At 39.9% G+C, this 19,733-nt stretch overlaps 1 protein-coding gene across 6 annotated transcripts in view; it reads right to left on the minus strand.

Moving 5' to 3' along the window:
* The window catches only part of COL4A4 (collagen type IV alpha 4 chain), a 156,814-nt gene that overhangs the window by 44,497 nt on the left and 92,584 nt on the right, over positions 1 to 19,733 (minus strand). For all 6 annotated transcript variants that reach the window (XM_054479332.2, XM_054479330.2, XM_054479329.2 and 3 more), the window contains 10 exons: positions 16,318 to 16,386; positions 13,895 to 14,002; positions 13,166 to 13,384; positions 11,161 to 11,322; positions 9,677 to 9,847; positions 8,351 to 8,494; positions 6,080 to 6,187; positions 4,753 to 4,934; positions 3,836 to 3,899; positions 1,231 to 1,305 (listed from right to left, as the gene is read on the minus strand). In XM_054479332.2, the coding sequence (XP_054335307.1) occupies positions 1,231 to 1,305; positions 3,836 to 3,899; positions 4,753 to 4,934; positions 6,080 to 6,187; positions 8,351 to 8,494; positions 9,677 to 9,847; positions 11,161 to 11,322; positions 13,166 to 13,384; positions 13,895 to 14,002; positions 16,318 to 16,386 (1,302 nt within the window). The remainder of the gene's footprint in view (positions 1 to 1,230; positions 1,306 to 3,835; positions 3,900 to 4,752; positions 4,935 to 6,079; positions 6,188 to 8,350; positions 8,495 to 9,676; positions 9,848 to 11,160; positions 11,323 to 13,165; positions 13,385 to 13,894; positions 14,003 to 16,317; positions 16,387 to 19,733) is intronic.

The following is a 19,733-nucleotide window of genomic DNA, read 5'->3' on the forward strand; positions in this document are numbered from 1 at the left end:
AATTTCTCATATAGTTCTGCTCAGAAAAATCTAATATTCTTTCTGTTATATGAAATGAAACACAGCTATTGCCAGAGGGAATTTTAAGGTAATGCACAAAATTATTAATATGAGGTGTTTTAACTTAAAAGGTACCCATCTAAACACAAACCTGGTTTCTAACCTGACCACTATTGGCTGAATGCCCTGGGGTATAATTTATTTAACCAGGCATCTGTGGATGGACATTTATTCTAGTCAAACAATGCATATTCCTGGGCATGCATCTTTGTATACTTCTCTGATTATTGACTCCAGATAAATTCCTAGGAGAATTCCTAAGTCAAGCGATATGCATATTTTAAATATTGATGCATTTCTATAGGGTCCAGAAAGGGAGTACCAATTAATATCTCCAACATTTTCTGAAACATAAATATATATGAGTACAAATCAATAGAGCATCTGTCCTAAGGCTACTTTCCCCTTTAGGTGTCCTGTTCTGTTGGCTTGAACTCAAATAGTTTCCCTTTCCCTGTAAAGCATGGAGTTGTGCATAACACTGGCACCCCCCTTCTGCTGTGGGTCATCTAATATAGCCAGTTGTGGCCTCAACTGTCACAAGAACTCAATGGTGCATCACAATCCATTCTGAAGGATTCCATGTTAATTATTATTGAGAAGCAAAATACTGTTTAAAATGACTTAGATTTCTTGTTGGTGATGAGGTTTATGTTTGCTTGATTTGGTTTGATTTTTAGTAAATTAAAATAGATTCAATGATAGCTCAACAATGGCGCACCACTTACACTGGCATGTGCTTTTCTCAGTAGAAAGAATGAGCTGGAATGACAATCTGCAGCTGTAGTCATTGTGAGTGATTATTGCGACTGCATCATTTTAAATGATAGACGGTGCAAAATGGTCCAGATTTTAATTGTTTGCAATATTCATTTTTGAGTTTGCCAAAATGTGGGCATGCCTGGGGAGTTTATTATTGTGTCAACATCATCGGTCACGTGAGCCATGATGGAAAAATGATTGTGAATCCCTAGTATATAACCCTGGTGCTCTTCTAGGCCAGGCAAGAAATGCTATGGAAGTGTTTATATATAACCCGTTTTATCTATACCTTAATGCATAAAGGGGGAAGAAAATATCGATATGATCATTGCCAGCTAGAAGTAATTGTTCTGCTTTTCAAACTAAACTATTTTTTTTTGTTTTAGTAAGAAAAATATGCAGCTATACCTGGACATCCAGGGCTACCTGGCTCACCCTTTCGACCAGGTGGACCAAAGTGACTGGCAGGGTCACCTTTGTTTCCTGAAAGGGATAAAATGCATGTGACATTATTTTAGACAATTTAATTTGGTCTCATACAGGTGACAATAACGTTTATGGTATTTGTCTGTATAGCTTATCTTCAGATATTTTAGGAGAGTATTTTTAAATACTTTTATTCTAAACAAGTAGAAATATAGATGCAAGATGCAATTTACATAACACACACACACACACACACACACACACACACAGTTTTAGAATACATCACAATCATAAGGATCTCCAGGTATTGATAAGTTTGAGTTTTTAAGTCCTGAAGAAGTTTTCAAATTCAGGTTTCTATTTAAGAAATTATTTGGCACTGAGTGACTATATCCTTATGTTTGAGAAACCAAAAGCAAAAATTGTAACTGTTTTGGCTGCTGCAATCATATTTCAAGCTCTTTTATAAGGCAGCTCAACTCAGTGTCCTTGCAAAAAGAAAATCACAAAGGCGTACTGCATTGATGACAAGAGATGGCACATTCAAAAGCCACTGTAGGCCATGACTCCCACAGTCCCACAAAGCTACTGGACACTCCATAATGCTTCCAGGCACAAGGACCTACATTATGGTTGGGAGCCAGTTTGAAGTGGAGGACTCAAAATGGAGTGGGAGGAAAGGCAAGAAAATAGATGGGGTTTCAAGAGAATTAGAGAGGTAAGTTAGATGTATCTTATAGTAATTGCCCATTTACACCCCTTTCTAAAGGAGTTCCACCAGCACCTTGTGGAAGTCTTTCTCCTATCTGATTTTACTCATAATAATGGCCAATTGCTTGAGGAGTGGGATTCTGGCCCATTCCAGGTCAAACAAGTCTTTCCTTGAGAAGATGGAATAAGAAAGTGAGAATTTGAAGTCCTTGGCTACTGGAGCAGAAACCAAAAGCATTATCATGAGTTGTCCTGATGTAGAACATATTGGAGTACAACCCAACATATCCAGAAATATCTAGAAAAGATACTGTGTAGAGGGAGATGAAGCCAGTTGGTAGACAGGTAAGTAAAAAAATAGACCATGGGAAAAAGTGAGAAACCATGGATTGCCTAAGGGCTAGTGTCCCTTTAGCTTTGGCAGAACTATGTCTCCTATCTGTGGGATCCATGAGACATCTTTGACTCCAGGTATCTTGAGTGCATTTCAATTCCTTGTAAGCATGGCCCAATACAAGCATGAAGGAAGTGAGAAGAGGTAGGTTTTTACTGTGAAAGAATGGTAAAGAGACTATAATAAATGTATAGGTAAGCAGAAAAGGAGTGACTTCTGAACCCTGAAGTTATAAAATATCAAAATCAAATATAAAACGTTTTCCATTTGTAACCATTTCCCAAGAAGGGATCTATATTATTCTTAATGAAGAAATAAGCCCACACAGGTCATGTTTCTTACAGCATTTAGCATATTATTTATAGAGTGTCTCTCAAAGTAGTAAGACAGAGGATTGCAGGTGGTTCATTAATTAGTATTTTATATTTTAAATTTCTTTTAACTTATATCAAAATAAAGGATAACTGCATGTTAACCTGTGAATTTACAGCTAGTTAGGCTAAGGCTAAGGTTAAAAAGGTAAATCATTTTAAAGTACATTTAAAGAAAAATATTAACCCAATGGTATACCAAGATAGTAAAACTATTAAAGGTTTTATGCAAACATTGCAACTAAGATATCCTGCTCTTTGTTTGTTTACTTGTTTGTCTGAATAAAGGGTTAATGAAGCCTCTCTTTTACTAGAATGTTAGGTGTGTTACAATACAGCGCTGTTTGTGACGCAAGGTAAACTAAGGCCCATGTGGCCAAATCTAGCCTGCGCCAATTTTGTAAATAAACTTCTATTGGAAAACAGCCACACTCCTTTGTTTACATATAGTCTATGGCTGCTTTCACACTATAACAACACAGTTGAATAGTTATGACTGAGACCATTTGGCCCAACAAGCTGAAAATTGTTATGATCTGGCCCTTTAGGAAAAAAATATTTTGCTGACCTTGACTTATATTAAAAAAAATAAAAATAAAAAAAAAATAACCCAATTGTAAATTACACCTATCTTGGGACTTCTTAAGTGAACTCTTAGCACCTGCTGGAAAGTCATGGCTTTAGCCTCTATGTCCTAACTGGGACTCTAAAAGCTGTACTTATGGAGTCCTTAGAAAAGATACTGGCTCCTGTGGGACATAGGGTTTCTAAGCCAAGGTGGGCACTGCCCACTGACATGGATCTGTTGTCCTTGCAACTGAGCTGTTACTTGAGGGGCTGCAGTCACTCCATGGACTGCTGCTGGGATTCTCACGGAGGAGGAAGACACGAAGAGCCTGCAGGCATGCTGTTTTCTATCTGATACCCTTGGATCTGAGTGACAACTGTAGAATATTTGGATCTTGAGTGTTTGACTGTCTAAGAAGAGCCCCTTGGGTGTTGCAGTTTCTTTGATACACTTTGCTTATCATGTAAAAGGCACTTGTTTACAATGTTATAAACACTCGGGATTATGCATTTGACAGATGGCTTCTGTATCTCCAAACCATACCTTTAGGTCCTCTTGCTCCATCAATTCCTGAAAATCCAGGGGGACCTGGAGAACCTGGCTCACCCTGAGAGTTTAATGAAACAAAAGGCCTTAATCAGATTTCAAATACAAATGGCACATGCACAACATGATCCAGTTGTAATTTTCTGTAACTAATTTGGTTTTTGTAATTTGCAGTGGTAATGAAAATTGAAACACATTGCAAGCCTCCCACTACATGTATCTAGTTTTTCAAAGTTGATATAGCTCCTCCAGAATTAGGGTTCTCAGTCACAACTGGTAGCATCCCATTCTCTACACTTGGTTGTGAAACAGTAATTGTGTTACTAATTTGAATTTTAAATTACAAATAAATAAGTTGATACTAAATAAAATAGTATTATAAGTCATAGCATATGAAAGACTTTGCAAATCCATTTCATTCCAAAAGATGGATAGTGGGTTACGCGTTTTCCAGAAGTATAATGTTGGCAACTACACATATTGTACCTCCTGGATTCTGAAAGGGTATTTTACTCATGGTTGTGAAGACGAAATATATTGGAAGCAAAATCTGCGATATCTGAAACTGGAAGACTTTAAAGACAGGATTTGGGTGATTTTTCAGGACGACTTTCATTCCAGTAAACCAGTGGTCATGGGGCAAGTCTTCATGGGTGGTTTAAACCAGGTTGGGAGATAGCAATTATGTGACTTGGTCCTCTATGTTAGGGGAACCAGGCAGGAGCACTGGTCAGAAATGTCAGTTTCATCATGGCCTTCTAGAAGGCTCTATTTTCTCCCTGGGCTACACCTTACATTCTAAAAGCCAGTGAAAGGGCAATGGTATATTCGCTGGCAAATTATAGCTCCTTACAGACATCCTAAGAACAGAAAGGTTTTATTGTCTCTTCCCCCACAAAGCAGTAGCCCCTCACCTGGTCACCTGGAAGTCCTGGAAAACCAATGAACCCTCTTAGACCCATTGAGCCTGGAGGGCCTGGGGGTCCAGGAGGCCCTGGCTGACCTTTCTCGCCAGGTTGCCCTCTGTGAAATCCAGGTGGTCCGTATCTTCCCGGCTCTCCTCTTCTCCCTTGCATCCCGGGAGTTCCTTTATCACCTAATGAAGTTGGAAGTTTTACAGGTTTCTGCTGAAATTTTGAGCTAGGTAATAGTTAGGCTGAGGGACCTGGTCCTACTTTTAGGAGATAAAGCCAAAGGTATTGAGGATTCTGATTCCTGCCCCAAGCCGCTTCCTGATCATTTCTGGCTTCAGTGACCTCACTGATGAAAGAAGCTGCCTGGGAACATCTAAGGACTATCAGAGGTGGGAGGGAGCACACAGGATTATTTGCTTCAGCTGCTTATTTTACAAATGAAGAAGCACTTACCCAGAAAAGTTAAAATATTTGCCCTCTAACAACTAGCTGAGAGAAGCCAAGATGAGCACCTCATGCAGACTAAGTCTGACTTTGGAGGAGCACACAAATGGGGTTGTCAAAAATCCTCTTTCTGCAATGTTTCTGTGGACAATTAGCATGGGCATTGGGGCGTCTGTTAGAAAGGCAGGATCCCTGGCTGCCCCAGAGCTGCTGAATCAGAATCTGCATTTTAACAAGCTCTCCAGGTGGTTAATGTGCTCTGAAGTTTGAGAGGCACTGGTCATAATGACTTGAACAGTCATTGTGCTATTCACTTTAAAACCAACTACCAAACCTGAAACCAGTATTTTATGTATAGCTCAGGTTGATCCTAGCTTAGAATATCCAAATCTAGGAATACACAGGAACTTCAGCTAAATTTTAGGACAGAGAAGCAAAAAATGTACCACAAGGTTTATTTGTGTTTATTTATAACTAAAAAAAATGGCCTTTTCTCACAGTGGTTCACGCCTGTAATCCAGCATTTTGGGAGGCTGAGGTGGGTGGATCACCTGAGGTCAGGAGTTTGAGACCAGCCTGGCCAACATGGTGAAACTCCCATCTCTACTAAAAATACAAAAATTAGCCAGGCGTGGTGGCATGCGCCTGTAATTCCAGCTACTCGGGAGGCTGAGGCAGGAGAATCGCTTGAACCTGGGAGGCAGAGGTTGCAGTGAGCCGAGATGGTGCCACTGCACTCCAGCCTGGGCGACAAGAGCAAAACTCCATCTCGAAAAAAAAAAAAAGTCTTTTCTAATCTCTGTTATTGGGGAAAGTTGCCTAACACATGTGATCTGTAAAGACGTCAACTTATTTGATATGGTTAAAAACTCTAAGTGTTTACCTCTTTCTCCTGGGAATCCGTCATCTCCAGGAGGTCCAGGTTCCCCAGGTGTTCCCTTTTGGGAAATGATAGCCATTTCTCCTTCATCTCCGGGAGGTCCTATGGCTCCTATGGATATTAATTATAAAAGAACAAAATGAACAGGAACATCGCACACATAATTTATCCATTACCACATTTCACTCCCAAATCACAAATTCCCACTTAACCTACGAAGCTGTATTTATGTAGATCACAAAATGTCACCATCGTTGGCTGATTTCCTAAAGGAAGGTCAGTCATCTTTTACATGCCTGACCTCACTTGTCCAGCCACAGAGTCTGGTGTACCAGGAGTGCTCACTGAATGTTTGCCAAATTCAACCAAACTGGTCGGGGTCCTCACTGAGGTTAAGACAGATTTGAAAAGTTCCAGTCTACAAAAAATGTCACTTTGTTCTATAAAATTTGAATTTGCCCATCTCATATTTCCAGTTCCATATCTCCTCCTAGCCATCCTCTCTTACTTTCCCTATATTAAAAGAACAGACACTTATCTCAGTGTGGCACTCCTCACACTGACTTCTGAAAGGTAGGAAGGGCATACTGTACTTCTGCCTGATTTTGCAAACACTGCCCAGCTGTAGCAGTGTGCAGGCGTGGGCTCCTACCAGCTTGACGAGTGCCAGTTACCACAATTCAAGAACCCTGCAAGCCAGTTGTTAAACCATTGCTAACTTTAAATCAGCCGTGGCAGGAGTATTTATGCCATGACACTCAGCAAACACTATAAACCACGGTGCTTTTTATTATTATTTCAAAGAACTAGTTTACTAGCCCATCACTGGCGTTAGTCCAAATTTTAATTTTTAGTGGGATAATTGTATAGTAGCATAATAGCACAGCAAACATCACTTATCTATGTGGAATCCTTGATTCCACATAAATAATTTACAAGCTAGTAAAACAAAAAATTGTGGTAGAATCAATCAACTAAGAAGAAAAGGTAATTTTAATTCAATATGAGGCTACTTGCCCAAAAGGCCTTAAGGGCAAAAATCCTTGGGTCTGAAAATTGTCAAGCATTTTTTCTCAACACTGGAAAGGAAATACCACCCTTCACCCATTAGTGTCCCAGGACTAAGGAGTAGGAGTAAACATTTAACAGGGATGGGGACATAATATTTAAACCATTGGTCTCAAAACTTATTTTTCATAGTAAAGAAAACATTTTTTTCTTTTTCTTTTTTTTTTTTTTTTTTTTGGAGACGGAGTCTCGCTCTGTCACCCAGGCTGGAGTGCAGTGGCGCGATCTCTGCTCACTGCAAGCTCCGCCTCCTGGGTTCACGCCATTATCCTGCCTCAGCGTCCCGAGTAGCTGGGACTACAGGTGCCTGCCACCACACCCGGCTAATTTTTTGTAGTTTTAGCAGAGACGGGGTTTCACTGTGTTACCCAGGATGGTCTTGATCTCTTGACCTCGTGATCCACCCATCTCGGCCTCCCAAAGTGCTGAGATTACAGGCGTGAGCCACCGCACCTGGCCAGAAAACTTTTTTTTCAAATGAAGCTTGGGGAAACTCTACTCGTGGCCCAGATGAAAGTGGACTCATGGTAGTTCAGAAGTTGGCAAACTGCAGCCCATGGGCCAAATCCTTCCTGCTGCCAGTTTCTGTACAGCACATGAGATGCGAATGGTTTTTACACTGTGAAATGGTTGAGGGGTAAAACTCAAAAACAAAGTAATATTTCATGGTGTGAAAATTATATGAAATTCAAACCTTAGTATCCATAAATACCATCTTACTGAAAATTGTATTTTATGTTTGTTTCTGTGTTGTCTATGTCTGCTTTCATGCTACAAAAGCAGACTTGAGTCGTTGTGACAGAGACCAGATGGCCTGCAAAACCTGAAATTGTTATTATCAGGCTTTTTACAGGAAGAGCTTACCAACCTCTGTTCTAACTGAAACAGAGGTTGGAGAACAAGAGCTCCCTTTCCCAAAAGGTGAGAAAGTTCTCTGAAACCTAGAAGCTATAAATCAATGCATTAAGAACCACTTGTTAATTCTTTTTCAATTAATAGAGCAATTCATTTGCCACCTATATGTAAAAAGATTAAGAGGTAAAGAAAATGAATTTTGTTTAAAATTCTAAAACAAATACCATAGAACTAAAAGGAGGAGGAATCCAAGCTTCAGACAAGTCCTATTTTATTTTTCAGAGATCACATTTCTAGGTTTGGATCAAATACCAGAAACAAATGCATGTTGCGTGGCTGTATTTTATTTACCTTTGGCTCCTCTCAGTCCCCGGTCTCCGGGAAAGCCAGACATGCCCTTCTCTCCAGGTTCTCCCTTTGTGCCAGGACATCCCTCTGCACCAGGCTTTCCTCTTTCTCCGGGAAAACCTGGGAAACCAGGCAGCCCCTGGGGTCCTGGTGAAATGAGAGCATAAAGTTTTAGGAAAATATTTTATTTGTTATTTATTTTTTCAGGGGTGGGAGGGGGACAGAGTCTCACTCTGTCACCCAGGCTGAAGTGCAGTGGCACGATCTCGGCTCATTGCAACCTCTGCCTCCTAAGTTCAAGCGATTCTCCTCCCTCAGCCTCCCGAGTAGCTGGGATTACAGGCGTGAGCCACCGCACTTGGCTAATTTTTGTATTTTTAGTAGAGACGGAGTTTCACCATGTTGGCCAGGCTGGTCTCAAACTCCTAGCCTCAAGTGATCCACCCACCTTGGCCTCCCAAAGTGCTGGGATTATAGGTGTGAGCCACTGTGCCCAGCCCTAGGAAAACATTTTACAGGCTAGTATGATTCTTATATATTGTGTTCCTCGTAGTTCATCTGCAGATGCAAACTCCTGCCTAACACTGAGTTTGTATTCAAAGTAAACAATTGTCAACCTCACTGCACTTAGTAGCTGGGATCGGTTGGGCATGGTGACTCAGACCTGTAATCCTAGCACTATGGAGGATTCTTGAGGCCAGGATTTCAAGACCAGCCTAGCTAAAATAGCGAGATCCTGTCTCCTAAAAAAAAAAAAAAAAAAAAATTAGTCAGGCATGGTGGCACATGCCTCTCAGGAGGCTGAGGTAGGAGGATCACTTGAGCCCAGGAGTTCAAGGCTGCAGTGAGCTATGATCCTGCCACTGCCCTCTAGCCTGGGCTACAGAACAAGCCTCTGTCTCCTAAAAAAAAAAAAAAAAAAAAAATCCATGCTCTGCTGCCCTGGCCTCAGTTTCCTACCTACAGACCTGAAGTGTGGGCCCTGATGTGTCTGAGTCCTAATCCCCTAACTGGGGGTAGGGATGAGAGTGGGGACCCCATCCATAATGAAAATGCACCTTTCCCGACCCTAGGGGTTTACCGTGCTACCCAGTCCTCATGAATTCGTGGCCCCAACACCTTCAAACCCCTTTTCCCATCGACCAGCACAGAAACATTCTGCCACTGGAAATAACGATACAGAGGAGAAGAGCAAGGGAGGCATCATTAAGGGAAGGACAAAGCCAGACTAACAGTCAACTCTTTTCGTGTGGTCATCTTCCAGTCTTCACTTGGCAGTGGATTTCATGTTTCTAAGATGGGAGGACATCATGGAAAAGCACTACATACCCTTTGGACCTGGAGGACCAGGTAGCCCATCATCCCCAAAAGGACCTGGGATTCCTGGGAGGCCTGGGGGACCATGTGCCCCAGGCCGTCCTGGGAGTCCGGGGAGACCTTTCATTCCAGCTGGCCCGGGAGGCCCCACATCTCCCGGCTGTCCTTTCCCACCTGGAGCACCTAAGACAAACCACAGTGACCACAGTGTGTGAAGGCTGAACACTGGCTTCACACACAGCAGGAAAAACATACAGTAGCTTAAACATGCATTAAACAGTAAAACAATATTTGTTGGCTAAAATAACAGTAGCAACTTTCCATCAATCTAAGAATATATTTTTCTAGATGCCATAAATAGAAGGGCAGATCATTTGAGTAAATGTTTCCCAGTAGGGATGAATGAAGATTATAAAAATATTTTTAACAGAAAACGAAAAGAAAAAACAAACATTGTATTTGTATTTCCTCTTGGTGGAGGGAAACCAATAGAAGAAAACTTTCCAGGTTTTTCCTGAAGCTCTACAGCCGAGTGAACTTCAAGCAGAAGTCAGAGCCAATATCTAGCGTTACTGGTGCTAGAAATATGGCTGTAGCAGAAAGTTTTGTGTCAATCTGGTTTTAATTTTTCAAGTGTTTATATTACTGCATTTGGATAAAAGCAATGGGATTTAAATGACAGAGTAAACAATGTGAATAGTGAAATGAAGATCATATTGAAAATAGCCCCTGCTATGTTCTGAATGTGTCCCTCCAAAATTCATATGTTGAAAGTTAATCACCAATGTGATAGTATTAAGAGGTGAAGACTTGGGGAGGTGATTAAGTCATAAAGGCAGAGCCCTCATGAATAAGATTGGTGACCTTATTAAAGAGGTGCAAAAGAGCTGTTTGCCCCATCCGCCTGTGAGGACACAAGGAAGACACACCAGATCTGCTGGCAGCTTGATCTTGGACTTCCCAGCCTCCTGAGCCATAAGAAATTAAATTGCCTAGTTTAAGGTATTTGATAGAGCAGTGCGAATGGACTAAGGCAGCCTCCGTGCACCTTGTATTAGGAGACACTCCAGGGGTCTCTTGTGTTCCTACGTCTTCCTGGGTATGCCAAGAATGCAAGATCCTGATGCTCTTTACCTGAGAAACTTCTCAAGCTCGTGTTTGCAGCAAGCACCCTTGATAGATGATATAGCACTTTCCTCAATAGGAAAAGCAGGCTTTCTCACTGGTTGCTATAAAGCAGTGGTTCCTTGTCTCAGGGCTCCTCTCATATAATGCAACCCACTGTGTGTGTGGCCAACTAGCCCCCTATGTTGCCCCATGAGACTTGGGTGACATGGGGAAGTGATGCAAACCAACATCAAACTCATGAGTAACGAAGTCCTTTGTCTCTGACTCAGGACTCTTGCTTCTGGCAGCATCCATAAAAGAGTAAAAGGGGAGCTTATTTAATTGTAAGTAGGGTAAGCCCCAGACCCTTCACAGTTCTTGACACTTACCTGGGCTACCTGGATACCCAGGGAGTCCCGGTTGCCCTGGTATCCCTGGAGCACCTCTTTCACAGGAATGGCCAGGTGGACCTGGGACACCTGGAAACCCAGCATGTCCCTCTCTGCCTTTGGGACCTTTGAGACCTGGGAATCCAGGAATGCCAGCTGGCCCTGAAATGATAAAATGCATCCATGACATTCATGACAAAAAACTATACAGATGGCCCACGATGAATTGTTCACGCATATCAATACTGGAGGTGAACATTTTCATCTTGAATCAGTGCTCAAATGGGTTAAGTCTTTGAATGGATTTTCTTATCATAGATGTAATGAGTTCCTTATGAACAGAGAAACAACGCGTTGCTAAGTGAGTTACTTGATAAGGTTATGTGGACTGCAGTTGCCTATGCAAATAAGAAACCACTTCGTTCTTCCTACTTTTAATTAACCTCTAACTTTGCATCAGGCTTTACACCAAATCTCTACAATATTTACAAACCCAGTTTGCACTGTATGAATTTGCATTCTATGAGAGATTTCATCACTTGCATTCTCAAATTTCTACTTACTGGAAAGACAGTCTCATAATCTTCAGGAAAGAACATCCCCCATAATTCCACACCCTAACCCAAAAATCTACTTTGTTTTCCTATGTTTTCTTTACATGTTGGTTCATATGTTTACATTTAAAAATAGTAATCACAGTGCAAATTCAGTTGTTGGAGCGCTTCAGATTGCATATTAATCTGCAAATGTTTTCCATTTTGTTGCAGTCTTTACAAATATGATTTAAATTGCTAATGGCTGGGTGGTATTCCTTTGAGAGATAGAGTGTGTGTGTATGTGTGTGTGTGTCTTTGTTCTTTCCAATTATTCCTTTGCTGTGGATACTACTACAAGGGCATTTTCATATCTATAACCTTCTTCCATTGAACACTTCCCTGAGATATATTCTCACAAGTGAGATAGTTGGATTACTGGGTCATTATTTTTATTGACTTAACATCATGTTTCACCTGTTAATTTCCAATTAATTGTTTCTTTGAATATGAATATTTTTATTTACAAAGTTCCATGCAAGCTCCTTGAGGGTGCTAATTCTCCTCCTCTCCTCCACGTGTCCTGTGCTAATATACTCTAGTGGATGCCTAATAAACAGTGTCCTGTGCTAATATACTCTAGTGGATGCCTAATAAACACTGGCCCACCGACTTTTAGGAAAGAACCAGAATGTTCTTTGTAAACAACTGATCTGTGGTCCACATCTTGATCACCATCACCCAAGAGGGCCACTGAAGTTCAGAATGTGGGGCCCCATCCCAGAAATAATGAATCAGAATTCCTCAGACTGGGGTCCTGAAGACAATAATTTTAATGAGCTGCCCCACCCCAACTTGGTTATTTTTAAGTACCTTAAAACCTGAAAAACTCCACTGGGGATCCTGAAGGATCCTTACTGATTTCAGAAAAGGATATGAATCAGTGTCCGGGCCATCTTCCTCTCTTGCGTTTGATGCCCTGCCTGCCACCCCAAATGGAATGAAGTTCCCTCTACCTTGTCTCCTGTCCGAAGACAGCTTGTCCTCTAGGCTCAGCTCATACCCGGCTCTCCCACAGAGTGTTCCCAGATGCCAGCTCACCGCTCCAGCCTCTAAGCTACTCTTCCTCTTACAATCAGGCCTGCCTACCTTCCACCTGGCAACAGCCCCAGACAGGTTACACAGTCCCTGCTCTTGGCCTTTGCGGCACCAACATACTAGCTACGGAATCAAATTGAGTTGAAGGAACCACAGTGAGCTGCCCTGCATTTGAAAACAACCAATAAAATGCAAAGGCAAGCCTGGAGATTCAGGTTATTTGAAATGTAACCAGCACCCCAAATGAGGGAAAACACCTGGGTAAACTGTTTATATTCTACATGCCTAAAGCAAAATAATCTAAACATTCTTCAGTGACCTGTTCCAAAACTGAGCCAGCTCTGTGCACCAAAAGGACAGCAAAGCCCTCATACCTTCAGCCCCTGGACATCCCGGATCACCTCTGGGTCCTTTTATCCCTGGCACTCCTGAAAGACCCCTCCTTCCTGGGGATCCCAGGTGACCAAATGCAGGGTCTCCCGGGATTCCTTTCTGACCATTCACTCCTGGTGACCCGGGAGGGCCTGGGGGCCCAACAGGGGAGGACCCCTTTTCACCTCCAAAACCCGGATCTCCCATGTCACCACGAAAACCTATTTAACAACAAAAAAATATATTTTTAATGATAACATGTGCAAGTATAGAACCAATACATATAAGACTTACTTTGATAAAAACACTTTTCTTAAAAATACAGGGGTACTTACTAAAATTAAGAGCAGTTTAACAGGTAATGTTGTTTTGCCACCTTTTGTAGAGAGAGAAACTGCAACTTTGCGTTCCTATATGCCAATGATGTTTCCCTAATTACTTTCCTTCTCTGGCAAACATTCTGGCTGGACTGAGTAGTTTCAACAACATAATAGACAAATAATAGCCCATAACTTACACTGCAAGGTGGAAGGAGCCTTGGCAACTTGCAGAATTATAATCTGAAACTTATCACAATATAGCTAAGGGCCTATCGAGAAACACCATTTCCCTATTATCTAGGGATCCCTAGACCATTTCCTCAATGAAATTATTCATCGGTAGAAATGTTAAAAAGTTCCTGATAGATATTACCAAAGCAGAAATAAACAAAAACAAAAAACTTCACTGACCAGGTGGACCTGGTATTTCCGATGTTCCTGGTGTGCCAGGTCTGCCTTTATGTCCATCTGAACCACTCAGCCCGGGGGCACCTTGGGGACCTGGAAATCCCTTTGGACCTAAACAATAACAACAAAACACAGACTCAATAAAACAAAATCTAATGTGAACAAAATGAGATGATTTTTTAAAAGTCTATGTTAAGTCTTTCTAAAATATTTCTACTTTATGGAAGTAAGGATGTTGCCTATCCTGATTTACAAAAATATATTGCAAGTCACATGCTCCAAATAAATGTTTTGTAGGAGTGATTTTGTTAAGGCACTTTCTCAGAAGCCATCCTGTGAAGGATTCTTCCTGAAAGCCTTTGGAACTTGCACCACCATTCAGATGATTTTTTTTGGTGTCTTCCCATGCTAGGTCTGAAACACGACTATGCAACCATTGTCTGCCCTTGTAGGGGTAAAGAGGTGGTGGCCAGTGTCTATCTTGAAAAGAAAGGATCAGATTAAAGACCAAAATCTATTTCCCTGCATCTTACTGAATTTGCCCTTAAATGAAGTATAGGCAAAAAGCACTTGCAAAAAGTAATAGAGAATCTCTTTTTTTTTTTTTTTTTTTTTTTTTTTCTGAGACGGAGTCTTGCTCTGTCACCCAGGCTGGAGTGCAGTGGCGCAGTCTCGGCTCACTGCAAGCTCTGCCTCCTGGGTTCACGCCATTCTCCTGCCTCAGCCTCCCGAGTAGCTGGGATTGCAGGTGCCCGCCATCACACCTGGCTAATTTTTTATATTTTTAGTAGAGACGGGGTTTCACCGCGTTAGCCAGGATGGTCTCATCTCCTGACCTCGTGATCCGCCCACCTCGGCCTCCCAAAGTGCTGAGATTACAGGCATGAGCCACCGCGCCCAGCCTAGAGAATCTATTTTAAACCTTCTGTGATTTTCCCCAAGGAGTTATCTCAGCTAAAATAACTTATAAATCATAAACTTCAATAGAGGCACAACTGTCAAATTAAAATGTGAGTATTCACTTCTCTCGAAGTTACAGCTGCTGAAAGTAATCAAACTTTTTTTTATCCACCCATGACCAGTAAAAGTAAAAATGAACGTTCAATCCGTCAACCTGCAATTCTCCACTCCGCTGATACAGAATTATATTTCTGCGCTCTTGCCATTGCCTTGTGGCGGGCGGAGTGTAATTCCCTGCCCTTTTACCCAGGGCTTGGTCATGTGACTTGTTATGGGCAATAGGAAATGAATGCCCATGATCCAATCAGAGGTGTGGAGGGAGCCTGTGAGCTGAGCCGGCCCTCTTGCATTTCTGCAATCACATGAGAAAAGCATGGCCTTGCAATGAGATGCATGTTGCAACCCCAAACCTAACTTGGAGCTACACTCTAAGCCAACAGAGACCATCTTAGATCAGCTAAACCCAACCAACCTGCAGACCCATAAGACAGAAAATAAGTGTTTGTTGTAGCCCACTGAGATTTTGAGATTATTTACACATTATTGTCATAAAATTTGATGGTAGAGAGAGTAACAGTCAGTCATTATTCATACTAGTAATGAATGGGTAGGGAACTCTAAAGAAACAAAGAAGAGTTAGGCAAAATATCTTAGATGGATTTTGGATTTAATTCATCTAAAAATAAGTGATTGATTCAAATGAAGCTGTTGCACGAATGTACAAACAGGGACAGATATTTGGGCATTTTTTTCAAATGTTTCTGATCAAATGTTGGTTGTCTTGGAAAGTAAAACAAAGTAAAACTTACAGTCATTAACAAATGATCATTATTCACTCTTGAGGCACAGGAAAGGAAAGAAGATACAGTTTTAAAACTTTCAGGCTGAGTGCGGTGGCTCACACCTGTAATCGAAGCACTTTGGGAGGCTGAGGTGGGCGGATCACAAGGTCAGGAGTTCAAGACCAGCCTAACCAATATGGTGAAACCCCATCTCTACTAAAAATACAAAAATTAGCTGGGCACGGTGGCAGGCACCTGTAGTCCCAGCTACTTGGGAGACTGAGGCAGGAGAATTGCTTGAACCTGGGAGGTGGAGGTTGCAGTGAGCCAAGATCACAACACTACACTCCAGTCTGGGAGACAAAGTGAGATTCTGTCTCAAAAAAAAAAAAAAAAAAAAAAAAAAAAACTTTCAAGGGACAGACATTTTAACTGTTATGTGAGCAAATCAAGGTAAATTTTGTTGCACAAAGATTTGAAAAGCCCATCTGGAGTGTTCTCAAGCCAGCAGACTAGAGGCCCAACTACAAATTACTACAAATGCTGTTTTCCCCTATCCACGGTCCCTCAAAACTTTGGAAATGTCCTAACTAGTCTGAGGATTCACTATTGGTTTATCTGTCTGGCTAGTTTTTTTTTTTACTCTGGGAGGTATACAAGACAGTAACTTCTCATTGATAATACCTGGAGGTCCATCAAAACCTGGAGGGCCTTGCCTCCCAGGGTAGGTTACGTTGCAAGAAATTGTGTCACCTGGAATGAGAAAAGAAAAGCAGCATTCACATAACTGATAGCCCAGTGCAATGTGAGTCTGTCTCAATGACAACTTCCTCACGATATTTTTCTGTATAGTATATGTAGAAGTCAAAGAAAAAGAAGACTCCCAAGTATCATTAGATCACTTAAGCTGCTTTCATACAGAATTTTTAGATTTTTCCTGAAATCTGAATTTCAACTGTCAGAAGAGTTATAAACATAATGAAGAAAAGAAACACATTGATTATAAAAAGTATAAGTTTCAATAATCTATAAAAGCAATGTAGATGATAAAAATGTAATGGAGATGAACTACTTGGGTAGTAGATAATAATAATAATGTAATGGAGATCTATTACATGCATATCTAACACCATACAACGGGAAGTTTCGATAAATCATGAAATAGCAGCAGGTGTCCAATGCTGAGTTCAGAAAATCTGACTCTTACTATGAACATGGGGAAATTGTGCAAATGAAGAGGCCGGGCTAAATGTGAATAGCTACCATTTACTGAGGGCTAGGTGCTTCAAATATATTGTCTCATTTTTCTAATGACTTCGCAATCTAGTAGCATCATCCCCCATGTTAAAGAAATGTTTAAAGAAAGTTAATAAGCAGTTCAGGGTCTGAATGAAAAATTTTCTAGAGAGATAGATATCACCAATAAAACACCAAAGTTTGAGCCTCTCAGTTCCTGTCTCCTAAAATGGAATGTTTCTCTTTTATAATAGGAATAATATCTCATAATGCATTTCTTTATATGCTCTCAGATCTAAGATATATCAGATGAATAAAAATGACATCAGATTTTGTTGGGTTCTAGACCATGAATTTATTATACCTTATCAAATACCAAGATACTTGCTTGCCTTTCTATGTTATCAAAACAAGAACTAAGGATATTACTTTGTTCTAAAACTTCACAATTAGCAATGTAGTTCAAGATATATATATACACATATTACAAAAGAAAAAAACTTAACCCTTTTTTGCCACCTTCTTAAGAGTTTTCAGCTATAATCCTGAAAGTCATTTTATTGTTAAAATTCACATAACTGTAAAATATATGTAAAATACCTTCTTTTTTCTCACTAGAATGCCAACAAATGGTTTTTCATGGACAATGATAGTTTAAATGACATACTAGTTTTTAAAAATTAAAACATATAGTATTATCTCAAAAGACCATAAAAATAATTCTATATTTTGAGTATGTGTATATAATATATATACATTTATGTAATTTTAATATAGTCAGATTGTATGAGTTCATACTGAGAAATGAAGGAAAAGCAATTTTGGTATGTCAGATAAATAAAACAACAAAGATATTTTAGCATCTTAAGGATTTACTTTAAATATTGATTGTGTTATAATGCTTTTATTTGTTTAACAAGGTACAAGGTTTGAACAGTGCCTGGATGAAATTTTATTTAGCTATTATGCCATAGCTATAATAATTTTGCCCAGAAGAGACTCATTTTAGCTTCCATGATTTCATGTGACATTCTGCCACAAAAATATTCAAAATTACCTTTCTGGGTGAAAACATCATAAATAAATTTAAAAAGCAATTCAGGATATGAACAAAAAAATTCTCTAGATAGACATCATCAAGAAAAACTAATCAGAACTTTGACAAATGAAAGACATATGAGGGAATTACAAAATGCAGTGGAAAGTTTTAACAATAGACTAGAACAAATAGAAGAAAGAATTTCAGAGCTCAAAGACAAGGCTTCTGAATTAACCCAATCAGACAAAAATAAGAAAAAAAGAAATGAACAAAGTCTCTAAGACATATGGTATTAGTAAAACAGCCAAACCTAAGAATAATTGGTGTTCCTGAGGGAGAATAAAAAAGAACTAATTTGAGGGAGTAATTGAGGAAAACTTCCATGGCCTGGCTACAGATCTAGATATCCAAAGCCAAGAAGCTTAAAGAACTCCTGGGAAATTCATTGCAAAAAGGTCTTCACCAAGCCATATAGTTATCAGACTATTTAAAGTCAAAATGAAGGCAAGAATTCTAAGAGCAGTGAGACAAATGCATCAGGTAACTTATAAATGAAAACCTATCAGACTTATAGCAGACTTCTCAGCAGAAACCTTACAAGCCAAAAGGGATTGGCGTCCTATCTTCAACCTCCTTAAACAGAACAACTGTCAGCCAAGAATTTCATATTCCACAAAACTAAATTTCATAAATGAAGGAGAAATAAAGTCATTTTCAGACAAGCAAGTGCTGAGGAAATTTGTCACTACAGAACATGCACTACAAGAAATGCTAAAAGGAGTTCTAAACCTTGAAACCAAAGCCTGATATGCACCAAAATAGAACCTCTTGAAAGTTTAGAACTCACAAGGCCTATAACACAATAATACAATGAAAAACAACCATCTGGGTAACAATTAACATGATGAAAAGAACAATACCTCACATCTCAATATTCATGTTGAGTGTAAATGCTCTACTTCAAAGATACGGGATGGCAAAATAGACAAAAACATCACAATCCAAATATCTGCTGTCTTTAAGAGGCTCACCTAACACAGAAATATTCATGTAAACTCAAGATAAAGGGGTAGGAAAATGTATTCCATGCAAATAGAAACCAAAGGCAGCAGGGATAGCTATTCTTATATCAGAAAAAAACAAACTTCAAAATAACAACAGTAAAAACAAAAAGACAAAGATGGTCACTATATAATGATAAAATGATCAATTCAACAAGAAGATACTACAATCATAAATTTATATGCACCAAACACTGGAGCTTTTAGATTCAAAAAACAATTTACTAGACCTAAGAAATGAGATAGACAGCAAAACAATAATAGTGGGAGACTTCAATACACCACTGACAGCACTAGACAGATCTTCATGACAGAAAGTCAACAGAGAAACAATGGATGTAAGTGACACACTACAGCAAATTAACTTAACAGACACTTACAGAACATTCTACCCAAGATCTGCAGGATATACATTCTTCTCAGAAGCATGGAACGTTCTCCAAGATAGACCATATGATAGGCCACAAAATAACTCTCAATAAATTTTTTAAAATTGAAATTGTATCAAGTATCTTCTCAGACCACAGTGGAATAAAATTAGAAATCAACTCCCAAAGGAACCCTCAAAATTATACAAATACATGGAAATTAAATAATCTGCTCCTGAATAATATCTGGGTTAACAATGAAATCAGGATGGAAATTTTAAAATTATTTGAATTGAATGATTATATTGACACAAGTTATCAAAACCTCTGGAATACAGCAAAAGCAGTGCTAAGAGGAAAGTTTATAGTGCTAAATGCCTACATCAAAAAGTCTGG

Source organism: Pongo pygmaeus, chromosome 11, assembly GCF_028885625.2.
Source record: "Pongo pygmaeus isolate AG05252 chromosome 11, NHGRI_mPonPyg2-v2.0_pri, whole genome shotgun sequence".
In the NCBI taxonomy this organism is placed as follows: Eukaryota; Metazoa; Chordata; class Mammalia; order Primates; family Hominidae; genus Pongo; species Pongo pygmaeus.